Source organism: Protopterus annectens, chromosome 17.part0 (assembly GCF_019279795.1).
Source record: "Protopterus annectens isolate FY-2018-M chromosome 17.part0, PAN1.0, whole genome shotgun sequence".
Lineage (NCBI taxonomy): Eukaryota > Metazoa > Chordata > Ceratodontiformes > Protopteridae > Protopterus > Protopterus annectens.
This window is the reverse complement of record NC_056751.1, coordinates 101,440,071-101,454,822: the sequence shown is the minus strand read 5'-3', so window position 1 is coordinate 101,454,822 and position 14,752 is coordinate 101,440,071. Positions and strand designations below refer to the sequence as shown.

The 14,752-nt window shown below is 42.1% G+C and overlaps 1 protein-coding gene across 1 annotated transcript in view; it reads right to left on the bottom strand.

The window, feature by feature from the left end:
* WRN (WRN RecQ like helicase) overlaps window positions 1-14,752 on the bottom strand; it is a 2,579,924-nt gene that overhangs the window by 2,445,832 nt on the left and 119,340 nt on the right. The window contains 1 exon segment of the mRNA XM_044059154.1: window positions 6,480-6,552. Coding sequence (XP_043915089.1) covers window positions 6,480-6,552 — 73 coding nt within the window.

Sequence of the window (14,752 nt, the reverse complement as noted above, 5' to 3'; positions counted from 1 at the left end):
TCCTGTGCAGTTTTTCTCTCGAAGCTGGCCTTGGAGGATTTTATGAGGGATCGTCATTTTTTGCTAGTACTGATCAGAGATGCCTTCCCTATTAGGGATTTTGCTCTATCATGCAGTAGCTTCCTCCTTCTGTTGTACAGTTTATTTATGGCAGGGGTCCACCAGACTGGACGCCTGCCTTTGGATGATTGGGTCTTGGTTTTGTTTGGGATAGCATGATCCATGCATTCCTGGAGATGTCCGTAGAATGCGGATATATAGGATTCTGCAGTTTGGGCCGTAGTTTCCACTGGCCCTGGGGCCTTGAAGGATTCCACTTCCGTTTTGAGAAGTGAGAAGTTCGCTTTTGAGAAGTTTTTCACTGTGGTGTTCTGGGCTGGGGGTGGGGTCGGGATGTGGACATCCAGTGAAATTAATTTATGGTCTGATCTTACCAATGAGGGATATACTTCTGGTGTGGAGCATAGAGTCCCCATGTTGGTAATGATCAGGTCTAGTATGTTGTCCCCTCTTGTGGGAGTGGAGACTAGTTGTTCCATAGCATTTGAGTTTATAATTTCCAGGAACCTTTGGGCTAAGTCGCCCAATATAATGGTGTTCGGAGAGATCTTCATGTTCTCCAATGTTTTCAGGAAAGCCGAGTGGGATTCCTGACTTTGAGAGGGTGGTCTGTAGGATGCTATAAACTGAAAAGCAGTCTTGCCCACTGTTAGTTGCACATGGATGGTCTCCGATACTTCCTGCAATGCCACTAACCTGGAGGTGTGGATATCCTTGATAAATATGGAAACTCCCCCTCCTTTTGTGGTTCGGTCCGGGTTTTGGGGCCGAAAAGCATGATATGAGGTATAGCCTGGTAGTGCTGGGGTGCTCTCTGGAGCCTTGAACCAGGTTTCTGTCACTGCACAGATATCGATGTTCTCCATACTGAGGACAGCTTCGAGTGCGTGCATCTTGAGGTTAAGACTTCTGGCATTAAGCAGCATTACCCTTAGTTTCTTGTTCCTTGTGCTATCTATGGGAGTGGGTTTGACTTTTGAGCCTTGCCTAAAAAAGGCACTATGGGGGTGGGCAAGAGCCTTTGCCAATATCCGAAAGCCCAGTGGTAACAGGTGCAAGCCGTCCCTAGTGAAGCAACGTGGCTTGTCGAGCATGTCATCCCAGGCTGACAGACACTGGATCCCCTTTGAATGACACCAAAATTTTAGCCAATTGTTAAAATCGATCATTTTGTCTTTGTACTGTGGTATCATTCTAGGTGAGGGTAAGATGCTGCTCAAGGTCAGGGTCATACCAGTCTAGGCTACATGATCAGAGAGCTCCTCTATGTCTCTTTTCATGTAGTCCAGGGAGGTACGTCTCAGGTCATTCACACCAGCATGTACAATGACTGAGTCATATTTGTATTTGCTTTGGAGTGATCTGAGTGCTTGCGTTATGTGGCGGATCCTAGCACCCGACAGGCAGCTCACCGTGACCTTCTCTTTATTCAGCCTGGTGAGCGGGACGTCAGTGTGTCTGACAATAGAATCACCTATTACAAGAGTATCAGGTGTGTTATTCAGCCTTAAGGACTGTGGCTGCTTGGCACACTGACTTTGTGGGCTATGTGTTGTGCGTGTTTTGTTTTGAGGTAGCGTTTGCTTGGATGTCTGCTTTGGAGGTCTCTGTTGCTTAGGTAGATTTTTATTTAGAGCCTCCGAGTATGTTTTTGTGTATTTATGTGTTTGGTTCGCTGATGTGGTGGGACTATGTGATACTGGAATTGTGTTGTGTGAGGTTACCTTCTCCTCCTGACTGGTTACACCAGTTTTGAGATGAGAGAGCTCAGCCTCCAGTTTGGCTAAATAGTTGCATCTCTCACATATATTTGAGAGGAGAGGGTTGTCCGTGTACATGAGACAGTTGTAACATTGCCTTAAAATTCCCAGATTCACCAGCTGGACTGGAGAGGAAACCATTGACTGACCTTTGGACATGCTAGAGTAATATAGGGAAACTGAATTTAAGACGGACCAATAGAGGACAGGGTAATCGTAGAGAGTATAAGCGTAAGTAGTGCTTATGGTTTAATAGTGCTAACTTGTAGGATTACTTAACTGGACCAGTGAAGGGCCTTAGAATGAGAATATGGTGTTTAAATTGAGAGATAGAGCAGTTCTAAGGGAAAGTGTGAAGAGCAGACTTTGTGGAGCTAGTTTAAACCCAATTAGGCGGCGCTGCCCGCTGTTGCACTATGCACAAAAACGCGCAAAAGAGGGTTTTAAGAGAGGAAGGTGAAGGAGTTTGGAATTGACCCAAAATGGCCAATAAAACTACAGTTTCAAGTCAGTAACCACTCCCACAGGGGCAGGCAGGCTGCTCAATGTTTTTCACTGCCACTGATCAACAGAGAGACTTCCCTTTAGCCCAAGCAAAAAATGGCCTCCAAGAAACTTACAAACAGTTCAAGAACAGCAAGCCTGTAACTGAACTTTCCAGAAAAGTGGGAAAAAAGCAAGATTTTTTTTTGTTTGTTTTTTCAGAGATAGCAGAGGTTCACAAGTATCAACAAGTCATAACAGTGCAGTAAATGACCCCACACAAGAGTGCTAGGCCAAAGACAGATAAAATGCAAGTTTTGAGAAAAAAAACGATTTTAAAAATAAGTGCAAACAGGAAATTCAGTAAACAGCTCTAGGTTGTGCTCTAAATACAGTTACTAATGCAGGGGAAGGCAAACAGATCTATGCCCGGGCGTCCCCATTTCTTTGTTATCATGCTGAAGACTTGTGGATCCAGGTGCCACTCGTGGGGATCCATGAGGTTTCTGCTTAGTTCGTCTGCCAGAGTATTTTTCTTTCCTGGCAGGAATTGTGCCTGCAGATGAACTCGGTAAGTCAATGCTGTGTCCCATAAAGCCACGGATAGTCTGCAAAGGGGGTAAGAATGAGTGCCCCCTTGCTTGTTTATGTACCACATGACTGTGGTGTTGTCTGTCTTTATCAGTAGTTGTCCTGGATGAAGTAGGTCCTTGAAGGCAGTCAGGGCATATTGAACAGCTAGCATCTCTTTTTGATCGATATGTAGATGCTTTTGGTTTGTGGACCAGGTGCCCTGAATGCCTCTTCCTGCCATGTGTGCCCCCCAAGCATAATCTGATGCATCCGTCATTAGGCTCTGCCTGGTTGGGGGTAGTGAGAATGGCTATCCCTGGTTTTGGTGACAAGCCTTTGCCCACCATCAAAACTTCTGTTGCAGGCAGGGGATGAGAGAAATCATTGTTTCCAGGCTGTGGCAATGTTGTGTCCAGACACTTTTTAGGTACCATTGAATTTTCCTCATATGCAGTCTTGCATATGGTATTAGTAAGATGCAAGATGCCATGAAGCCCAAAGCCTGCAGAATTTTTCTTGCAGATAACTGGGCCTTTGTTGTCATTTCCTTGAAATAGGTAGTCAGTTGCCTTTGTTTGTCTGGAGTGAGATAAGCCATCTGGGCAGTTGTATTTAAGCTTGCACCAAGGAATATTATCTCTTGAGAGGGTACTAGTTTTGATTTATTTTTGTTGACTGTGTACCCTAGGCATGTTAAAAGCCTTTTCACAAACGTCAGATGCTGTAGTAGAATGTCATTGTTCTCTGCTTGTATGAGGCAGTCGTCCAAGTAAGGATATATTTGTATTTCTCTTTGTCTGCAGTAAGCAATTACTGGTGCCAGGCACTTTGTGAAGACCCTGGGCGCAGTAGATAAGGGCAGTGCAGAGAATTGGTAATGCTTTGAGCCAGCCTTGAATCTGATGTATCTTCTGCATGATTGTTTGACTGGGACATGCAGGTATGCCTCTTTTAAGTCTAAAGTGACGAGCCAAGCCTTGCTGCCCAGCATGGGCAGAAGCTGCTGCAAGGTCAACATCTTGAATTTTGGTATATCCAGGAAAGAGTTTAGAATAGATAGGTCCAGTATTGGCCTCCATGCTTTGTCCTTTCTGGGTACCAAGAACAGTCTTGAGTAAACCCCTTGTCCCTGCTCTTGTTGTTGCACTTGTTGAATAGCCCTCATGTCCATGAGAGCTACAACTTGTTTTTGAGCCTCTATCCATTGATTTTTTGGCAGGTCTGGCCAACCGTTTGCCCTTGGCAGGGTATGGAAGTGAAACTTGTAGCCTTGTGACACTATGTCTAGAACCCATTTGTCCTGGGTTATAATGTGCCAATTTTGAAAAAAAGTGCTAGTTTTCCCCCTAAGGGTGCTGCCAGAAGATAAGTGCTTGGTGCAGGCAGGGGGAAGTCATTGGGACTGTTTCCTATATGGTTGTGATTCGTCTTCTCCACCTTTGGAGGTAGAAGCACCCCATTGCTTAGACGTGTAGGAACCTTGCGGCTGTGATCTGCCTCTAGGGCGTCTGGATCTGCCCCTTTGAGGTCTGTCTGAGACTGGAAAGGACCAATTCTTTGTAGGCCAGTGTCTGCTAAATCTAGGTGGCTGAACCTGTAAGAAATCCTTGATCGTTTGCATAGATTTAGCTTTGTCCTCCATTTTCTTTAACACCTCTTCTGCTTTAACACCAAACAAGGTATCATGTTGTAATGGAGCATCTAATAATTTTGCTTTAATATGATCGGGCAGATTTTGTTCTTTTAACCAAGCATGCCTCCTAATGACAGAACCCGTAACAGCGGCCCTGCAGGAGGCCTCCAGAGAATCAAAACCACATTGCAAAGTATGCTTTCCAACTTGTTCAGCTGCATGCAATAAATCCTGCATTTCTTCGTTTTATGCACATTCAGAATTTACCATCATTTTCTGTTTAAGCAGTGTCATGATATATTGCTGATATTTGAGCATATGAAACTGGCAATTTAAGGCCCTTATAGCTAAGGTAGCAGATGTGTAAATCTTTTTTCCCCATCTATCCAGTGCCTTAGAATCCCTGTCAGAGGGGGTAGGGTTTTTTGCAGTGGAAGCCTTAACCCCTTTGGGACCCTGAGAAATAGTTTCTGGGTCTGCAGTAAGGTTTTTGAAAAGAAATTTATGAGAGTCAGGGACCCTGTAGTATCTGTCCGGCTTAACAGGAGCTGGAGGTAAGGAGTCAGGGGTCAGACTAGACTCTGAGAACACATCATCTACAATGTCTAACACAGGTGGAATAGCTAGAGGCCTGTGCTGAGGTAGTAAAAGGAAGTCTCTGAGCCTCCTCTTAGATTCTGAAAAATCTTGGCTCTCCCAGTGGAAGTGCTCCCTCATGGTATGCAAGGTTTCCCCAAAACAGTAGTCTTCAGGAGGAGAAGCTGAATGAATTGACTCTTCAGCATCAGAATCCTCATAGGGGGGAAGAGAATATTCCTGATCAGAAGAGGAATCAGAAGAAATGGAAACCTGATCTGAAGATTCATAGTCTGTCTCTTGCCTAGGCCTCTTATCAGGAGGGGGATGGGAACCCCTGATCAGGGTAATTAAGTCTTCGGCCATTCTGAGCATCTGTTTTTTGGGCATGGAGGCCTGTCCATGTGGCTGGTGAACTTGTTTTGTTGCCTTTAAAGGTGTTTTAGTCTTTGCCTTTGAAGTTGGTTCAATATATAATTGTTTAGAAGCAGATGCCTGCTCAGCGGCTCTGGACCCATCCGAGGGAATAACCTCTGAGGCTCCAATACCTTGAGTTTCCAGCGGCCTGGCCGACTCCACGTGGGAGTCGGTAGCGGCCTGCGACTCTAAAGTAGCAGGCGTCAGGGGCTGCGAAAGTGCCTCACTGAGAACCGGCGACTTGCTTAGGAGAAGCTTCGGCAGTTTTGGACCTCGGTTGCCTGTCTTTTTCTTTGCGTTTTTTGTGAACTCCGGTAGTCGGATGGCTATCCGACGACATTGTATAATTAAATCTTCACCCAAAATAGCTTAATGCAAAATTGTACCAACGCTTAATAGTGCATTGGTTAAATCTAGCACAAAACAGACAACTAGAAACGTCATGGTCAGGGCCTAAGCAAGGAATACAGTAAGAATGAAAGTCCTTATGAGGTATTTGCTTCCCACAAGAAATACAATTATTAACTTTTTCTGACATCGGTCTGGAGCAAGAAAAAAGTTTCCCCAACAGGGTACTTAGCTTTTAATGAAGACTTTGGATATGAAACTCGAACACGAAAATCTCAGGAGTCGGCCGACTGGCACTTGCAAACTGCTTCTGCTTCGAGCACCGCACGGCAAGAAAGACTGAAGAAAATGGTGTTGGCTGCATCTTTTATACCCCTGACGACCTGATGTCAGGGAAGAGGCGACAGCAACAGACGCAGGACCCAAGACTTTGGAATTCAGGCCGACTGAGGGCAACCTGCCAGCAGGATAACCCAAATGTAATTACTGCAACAGTGAAACACAAAGAACATCTATGTTTGATAGATTTTAATCACACAAGTACTGTCAATATGTGTGACGACAAAGACTACAGAATACATAAAAAATATAATGTAAAAACAAAAATAAATAGACTACAGTGCACTCACCTTTCTTCTGACTGGATACTGTTCTCTGATGTATAGAGAAGCTTTCTAATTTCTGATGAATCAGAAGACCAGCCTGGAAGCAGAGGTGCAGACAGTCAAGGTTTCCACAATAATGGTATACTTAAAAACAATACTATATATACAATGTAGTAAGCCCATTAGAAGACTTGAGCACAGTCCACTATAAAGTAGTGTATAGGCTGAACTATAAACCTGGACTGCTACAGTGTTTCCCAAGATATGGCTTAGCAGTCATACTTTTTGGAAGTTAGGAATTCTTAGTTTTTACCACAATTTAATCCAAGTAGAAAAGGCAATGCAAAAGAAACTGAATGCCAACATTCTGATGTCTGACCAATAAATTAAGCTATGACAACACTGTACTTATGGACCTGAACCAAGAAGCCATATCTTCCAATATTACATATTCTTCGTTCGCTCAGTAATGGGCTAAGAAAGAAAAGTCCTGGAAGGAATGCCTGTCCACTGCAGGTATATATACACAAACACCCACACCCACACGCACTCTTAGGCAGAAGTGAAAGCACTGCCAGTTCAACAACTACATGTTTTTGGGAGGTATGTAGAAACTAGCATTTCCAGCACAAGCCCATGGAGACATAACATGAAAACTCCATACAGACATTATGCCAGGTAAAAGAGTAGTTAAGTGCTGGCTGTGCCATTCCCCATATTGTGATCTTTTCTAAAAATTAACTCTAACCATTTTAAATATCTTTATAGAAAAGTGATCTCTCTTTCTCCCTCGCCGCAATGAAAATTCGTCTAGGGACAAGACTAGTCCATATCACTGTGAAAGGTGGTAGGTTAAACAAGAAACCATGCAAAACAGATGCACAGCAGGCAAGGACAGGAGCGGCAATGGCTGCAGGTAACAGTCAAATCCCTGGGGACTAAAGTATGGAAAATTTGTGTAAGGACAGAAGAAACACCAAGAGATCAAAAGGTGCCTATAGACCTACACAAGGCATTCACACATCTTCCAGTGTTACATATCTGAATGTTACTTAAAGGACCTGCATAGTCATAATATGAAAAAATTATTTTTAATATATATTTTTTAAACTCCTCAACTCTCTATGCAGTACTGATATCCTTGTATAATTCAAGGATTACTATTACAATTCATTTCGCCACAATAATGGCTGGATGGGTGCTAAAATAATGTTGTCATTTTGGTATTCACTGGTATTTTGTCAATGTTTGTAGTATTTAATATACGATGCAAAGTAAATACATTCCCCATTATCAGTCATAAATTTGAACCATATTTTAATAAAAAAGATTTAAAAATATTTTACTAATCCACAGCCCAAATACATTTACAGTACCCCTTTCAGAAGTCATCTTAGGGATAGAGCATGGGATGCGTCCACAGACATTAGTAAATGCATCTCTCCATATGTGGAGTGGTGCTGTCCCATGCTTTGCCATCCCTAGACTGTTTCTGAGGGTTAAGTCCAATGATTACATTCAATGACATGATCATAACAAAAATGCTTTTCAATGTGCTTACCCCAACTCTTTTTTGGTACTTGACACACCACATGCAATGGTGCAAAGATGAGAAAAAAATGTCAGCAAATCACTCTACATGCAGTTTTTATTATTGAGATACCAGGCTTTAACATACACTATGTATTTTCTCATGTTTTCGTTTGTAATATTGTGAAAATCTTGTCCATGTGAATGGGTTTATGTTACAAATAAAATGAGGAAAAAAGATGTTTCAGAAAATCTGCACAGCAGTACTCTGGGCTAATGGTTAGGGTAAAAATGGCTCCTGAGCGTACTAAGCGCAGTATGGAGAGAGAAATATATTGCAGACGTCTGCAGAATAAGCACTCTAGTGCCAGCATACGTAACCAAGGGGATATTTACAACTGCATGCAGTATAAAGGTATTAAACTCCTGTCACACTGCATGAAAGTGCTGGAATGGTGACTGATGAAAATACTGAGTAGCAGAAAGTTAGATGAGAGAAAAGTAGGTTGGATGCAATACTTCAAATATAGTCGGTTACATTTTGATTTCCATTTTCTAGTAACTGCTTTTTGGCAGCCAACAGAATTAAACTTGACAAGGCCTTACAATGTCTAGGCAATTCAGATCCTGTGTTCCAGCTCAAAAGACTCATTTCCTTAGTTACAGCCATTTACTTACCCAATATTTCTGACACAGTACTCTGTGCGGAATTTTTAATATCTGCCAACTCATTCCACTTCCCAAAAAACTTCAGTTATCTCGTTCTTACCCATCACAACTCCAATATTTGCTATCTACCCAAAGAAAATATTCTTTGAAGTCTACTTAGGGTTTAAAAGTATCTATGAAAAACACCTCCAAGCAAAAATCCGAAACCTAATGAATTTTTTTATGCACTATCAAGAGACATACACATACTTCCTTTCTTTCCTTGCAAATTGCTTTTGTGGTCCTTCTCCATCTTTTCTAACCTTGTCTTATTGATTCCAATAGTTATTGTGTAATATTTTATATGCCCTACTAATTATCCCCTTTTTAACATCTTACGTTCTAAATTTAATTAACTCTACCAGAGCAGGTCTTTCACTTAAGACTCTATTCCTTTCTCTTTGCCTATACTCTGATATCAATCCCTGAAAGGAAGGCAGTCACTAGCTTGCAGTCCAAACTTCTTTTTGGCCTCATTCCAGTCTACTACTTTTCCTTCTCTAGTTACTGGCTACCAATACCTTGGTTCCTTTGCCAGTTTTCTCCAGTAAATTCCAATGTAATTCTCCTTATTTTCTGTACCCTACTTATAGTCATCCCCGTTGGAAAAATCTAATTTCTCCATCCCCATGTTGGTTTAGTTCTTAGAATACTTTCCACAAACTGTATGAATATAATATTCTATATGGTGGTTATTATTCTCCTTTAGGGTCTGCATCCAAAAACTGCACTCTTGCCCTATTTACTGGCTCACCCCTTGCTTCATCTTCCCTATCCACTTTGAATTATAACATTCTGCTTGTGTTATATATATGAGCCATAACTGTGTAGCATTAAAATATCCATTCAAATCAGATAATCTTAAAACACCTTTTTATACTGGATCAATTTATCCCACTCAAATCTTTTTTTTTTTATTTTAAGCTCATTAATAGTCAGTAAACATGTTTTTATACAACTGTAGAACATTTTTCAAAAGACTAGTATTCTCTTAACTTAGCTTAATGCAAAGCTTTGCCATACCCCAAAGAAAATCTCAAAGCATGTCCTGCAAGCTTGGAAGCTTAACTGAGCCATTTACTTTCCAGCATCAATCTATCACCATTATGCACTCTGCAGCAATGAAATATAAAAAACTGAGAACATTAAACAGTCATGGTCTAAATAATATTTAGATTTGGTTTAGACTTGAGAAGGTGAATATGGAACCTTTGAAGATATGGTGTATGCATACAAGAGAGCTGAAAATCTCTCAATCCTTGCTTGGTATTTTGTTATAGCAGTTACAGACACCCAGCCATGGGTTATTGCTATTGTACAATGACATTTAAGAAAAAAATTAACTTATTTTTCTTAAATAATGTTCTTGTACAACAGCGCCATGATGCTCTTCCTCGTTTTCCCCCAGTATCATGGGGCTTTCATGATGTACTGCTCATGTATATGGGACTTGCGGTCCCATGCATACGCAGTACATTAGTGCTGTGTAAAGGAAGCAATGGAGAAAGGAAGATCTCTGTTGCTTTTTTTTTTTTTTAAGAAAAAAAAAAATGAAATCCGGAGACTTCAAACATATAGGAGAGAGAGGACAGAGAAAATATAAGGATAATCGGGTACTTTTCCCTAAGTTTTGCATAACGTACATAATTAATCTTGTATTTTTCTCTGTCCCATGTCTCTCGTTCTTTTCAAGTTTCCATTTTTTGTAATTTTTTTTTTTTTCAAAAAATTAAACAAAAGTTGACTTTTCATTGCATATAATAGAAGAAAGTCCAGGTCACCTGACCTTTTTCCATTGGTATATGCTCAAATTACAAGAGGCACGTTGGTTGGGCTGACCAATCAGCATGGTCGTTTTTTAATCTTAATGGACAGTCAATTTTATAATATTTAATAATTTAGCACTTTTTCCAAAACACATGCTAGATGCAGACTTCCACTCTTTCACAAGACTGAAATCACCTTTTTCTCATTTGAAAAGATATGCATAACACAGTTTTTCATCTCTAGCCAGTCCTCATCACATTACGTTTAACTGACAGCAGATGAAGAGAACCGGCCTAACTAGTCTGCTCTTTAAATGCTCTGAGCATTCTACTTTTCCTCCATTTAAGCTTCCCTCTTCAGCTTTTCTCCACTTGTCAGATGTCTTCTTGAATACCTCTGTGGTTTCTTATCTCCACCAATTATTCTTCCAATCCATTCCTGAGTTCATAACTCTCTCCATTAGCAATCATTAGTAATTTTCCAAGATACAGGTAGGAACATGTTGCAGGCTATTTAATCCCTATGATTTGCGAGTCAAACTGTACAGCCATGCTTTCATTTGTTTAAATGATTAAACATTAACTCTCTAAAGTTGTGTCTTGTTAGTTACGTCTTGATAACAGTTTCATCTTGACATGACAATTCTCAAAATGTGATCTCTCTCTCCATGTTTTTTTCTGAGAATTCTGACTTTTTTCTTTCACTGTCTCTTGTATGCATATCAGTATATATTTCTTGAAACAGTACTGCCTCCTGTTACTTCCTGTAAACATCTTACTCAGAGCAGCTGAATACCAACACAGTTGGCAAGAAATACGCATGATTTATGTTTTTGTTTACATCTGTGAATTGTCCTATTTTAGATAGATGCTCAGCAGTGCTCATTAAAGTCTTATCAAAGTACAACTCCCAAATTAAAACTCAATTAAAATAACCAAGATGATGAATATTTTTGTTAAAATCTTTAATACTTTCATTGCAGAAACACAAATAAGAAGTTATGTACCTACCATAACGTTCCATGTTAGTTGTCTTCTTCTCGCCTTCTTTCTTGCTGGATGGGTTCGGAGCCGATCCTCGGCTCTGACTCGGCCAATACTAAAGCTCGAGAGCTAATTCCACCGGCTCGAGGCTCCCCTATATCCCACAATGCTAGGCAGTAACTACTCAGATCTCGTTTGATAGCTATACCAAGCAATCCTAGTCTCCATAGAATGGAGTAGGGAAACCCACCTCAAAACAATCTGCGTAAAGGAAAGGCAGACCTAAGTAAGGATAGAAGAGGTGGAAGAAAGTGTGGGAATGATAACTTTCAGAAGAAAAACAGAAAATGAGTTCCAGTCGGTCTGTCCAGGCTTGGGGGAAGGAGGGTGGGACGCAAGAAAGAAGGCAAGAAGAAGACAACTAACATGGAACGTTATGGTAGGTACATAACTTCTTAATGTTAAGTTGTCAATCTCACCTTCATTCTTGCTGGATGGGACCGCGTCCCTAGCACCTTATCCCAGGTGGCCTATCTGAACAGACTCTTGAGAACAGTGGAACCAAAATTGGCACGGCTTCTGGAAACCATGTCCAATTTGTAATGTGAAAAGAATGTATGAGGAGAAGCCCAGGTGGCTGCTGCACAAATTGAATCTATCGGCAGCCTATCCTGAAAAGCAATGGATGTAGCTAATGCCCTAGTTGAATGAGCTCTAGGTCTTGAGGGTAGTTTTTGACGTCTGATCTCATAGATGAAGGTAATTGTAGAGGTGAGCCATCTAGAAAGGGATACTTTAGTAACTGGAAGGCCCAATTTCCCTTCCGCATATGACAGAAACAATTGATCAGATTTCCTGAATTGTTTAGTCCTGTCTAAGTAATATCTAAGTTGGCGATGAACATCCAAAAAATGTAGCTTTTGTTTCGACCTGTTTGAATAGTTAGGGAAAAAGACGGGAAGATCAATAATTTGGTTTAGGTTTATTTGAGAAGAAATTTTAGGCAAAAAGGATGGATTAGTACAGAGGGATACCCTGTCTTTGTGAAAAACTAAGTAAGGAGGACGACTGCACAGAGCATGGAGTTCGGATACCCTTCTCGCTGAAGTTATAGCTACCAGAAAAAGTGTCTTCCAAGAAAGCAACTTCAGAGAACATGAAGCCGCCGGCTCGAAGGGGGGAAGAATTAAAGATGCCAGAACCAAGTTCAAATCCCATTGAGGCGGGGGAACTTTGATTGGAGGTTTGAGAAGAAATGCACCCGTTAAAAAGGCTTTACAGAGTTTGAGAGCCATGATGCTAGACTCTGAAACACCAACATGAAAATTTGATATGGCAGCCAACTGAACTCTAATGGTTGATGCAGAAGATCCTAAATGAAAGAGTTCTGCTAGAAAGTCTAAAATAGACTGGATAGGTGCAGTGAAGGGATCTATGTTTTTTGATGTTGCCCAAAGGGAAAAGCGTTTCCATTTGCTACTATAAATCTTCCGGGCAGAAGATTTATGAGAGGCTATCAAGATATCTCGGACCGAGCGAGATATTGAGGGAAGCCTGGCTAAGGTTGGAATCGGAGAAACCACGCTGTGAGGTTTAGAGAAGGCAGAGATTGGTGCAGCTGACCCGATTGGTGGGTTATCAGATCTGGTACTGGGTCCAGATGCCAAGGCTGCTCCAAAAGGTAACAATGAAGAAAGGGAAACCATATCTGTCGAGGCCAGTAAGGGGCAATGAGGATCATTGTCACTCTCAAGGCGATGGCTTTCTGAATTAGTTGAGATATCAGTGGAAAGGGGGGAAAGGCATATAGAAGTCCACGGGGCCAATCGTGGACTAGAGCATCTCTGGTGGGATGGCCTGGTAACGGGAAGAGAGTGAAGAAGTCGTGACACTTGCTGTTTTGGGGAGTAGCAAAAAGATCGCAGCAAGGCTGGCCCCATCTTAGGAATACTTCTTCTAGAACTGATTTCTTTAGAGACCACTCGTGGGGCATGAGAATTGCTCTGCTCAATTTGTCTGCAATAACGCTGGATTTCCCGGGAATGTGCGTTGCTATCAGAAAACGCTGAGAAGAGATCGCCCATTGCCAAAGTCTGAGTGCCTCTCGACATAAAGGGTATGATCTGGTTCCGCCTTGTTTGTTGATGTACCACACTACGGACATGTTGTCCGTTTGAATTGCAATAGTCCCAGTGGGAAGAGATTCGTGAAGGGCTTGCAACGCTAAAAGCACTGCTCTCATCTCTAAGACGTTTATGTGCAAGTGGCACTCGAAAGGTTGCCACGTGCCCTGGACTGTCCTGCCCTGATAATGCCCCCCCACCCGATCAGGGAGGCGCCTGTTGTCAACGTGGCGACTGGGGGGGGGGGGGAGTGAAGGGTCTTCCTAGGAGAAGTTGAGGTGATGTGATCCACCAACACAGTTGATTCTTGCATGATTGAGTTATCAATATGGTATGGGACATCGGGAGCTGTTGAAAGGACCATTGAGTAAACAGCATCCATTGGAGGATCCTCATGTGAAAGCGAGCTAAGGGGAGAAGGGGAATAGCTGCTGCCATGAGTCCTAGTACCTTCAAAACCAGTCTGGCTTTGACTTTGTTGCATTGTAAGAGAAGGGAAACTTGGTTCCGAATGTCTGACACCCTCTGCTCTGTGAGTCTGGCTGAAAGATTGAGTGAGTCTAAGGTGGCGCCTATAAAGATAATAAATTGACAAGGCGACAAAGCAGATTTTTCGAAATTTATCGAAATGCCTAGAGCTTGGCAAGATTGGATGGTGAAGTCCCTGGATAGAAGAAGCTGATGTCTGGTGGTGGCGGTAAGGAGCCAGTCATCCAAATATGGAAACACCTGGAATCCTTGACGTCTCAAGTGAGCCGCGACCACTGCCATGCATTTGGTGAACACACGGGGGGCTGTAGTGAGACCAAAGGGCAGGGCCCTGAACTGGTAGTGACTGGCTCCCAGCCTGAAGCGGAGATATCTCCTGGAGCGTCTGTTCCATTTTGATGTGGTAGTACGCGTCCTGAAGATCTATCGAGCACATCCAATTGTCCTGACCCAAGAAGGGTAGAATGGACTGTAGCGTGACCATCTGGAATTTTGTTTTCTTAACAAACTTGTTTAAGTAGCTGAGATCCAGTATAGGTCTCCAGTCCCCTGTTTTCTTTGGCACCAAAAAGAATTTGGAGTAGATTCCGGATCCTTGCTGGTCTGCCGGGACTGATTGGATAGCTCTTTTTGATAGCAGCTTTGAAATTTCTAATGCTGCTTGTTCCCTTAGACCGGGTGGAACATCTGGAAGGGA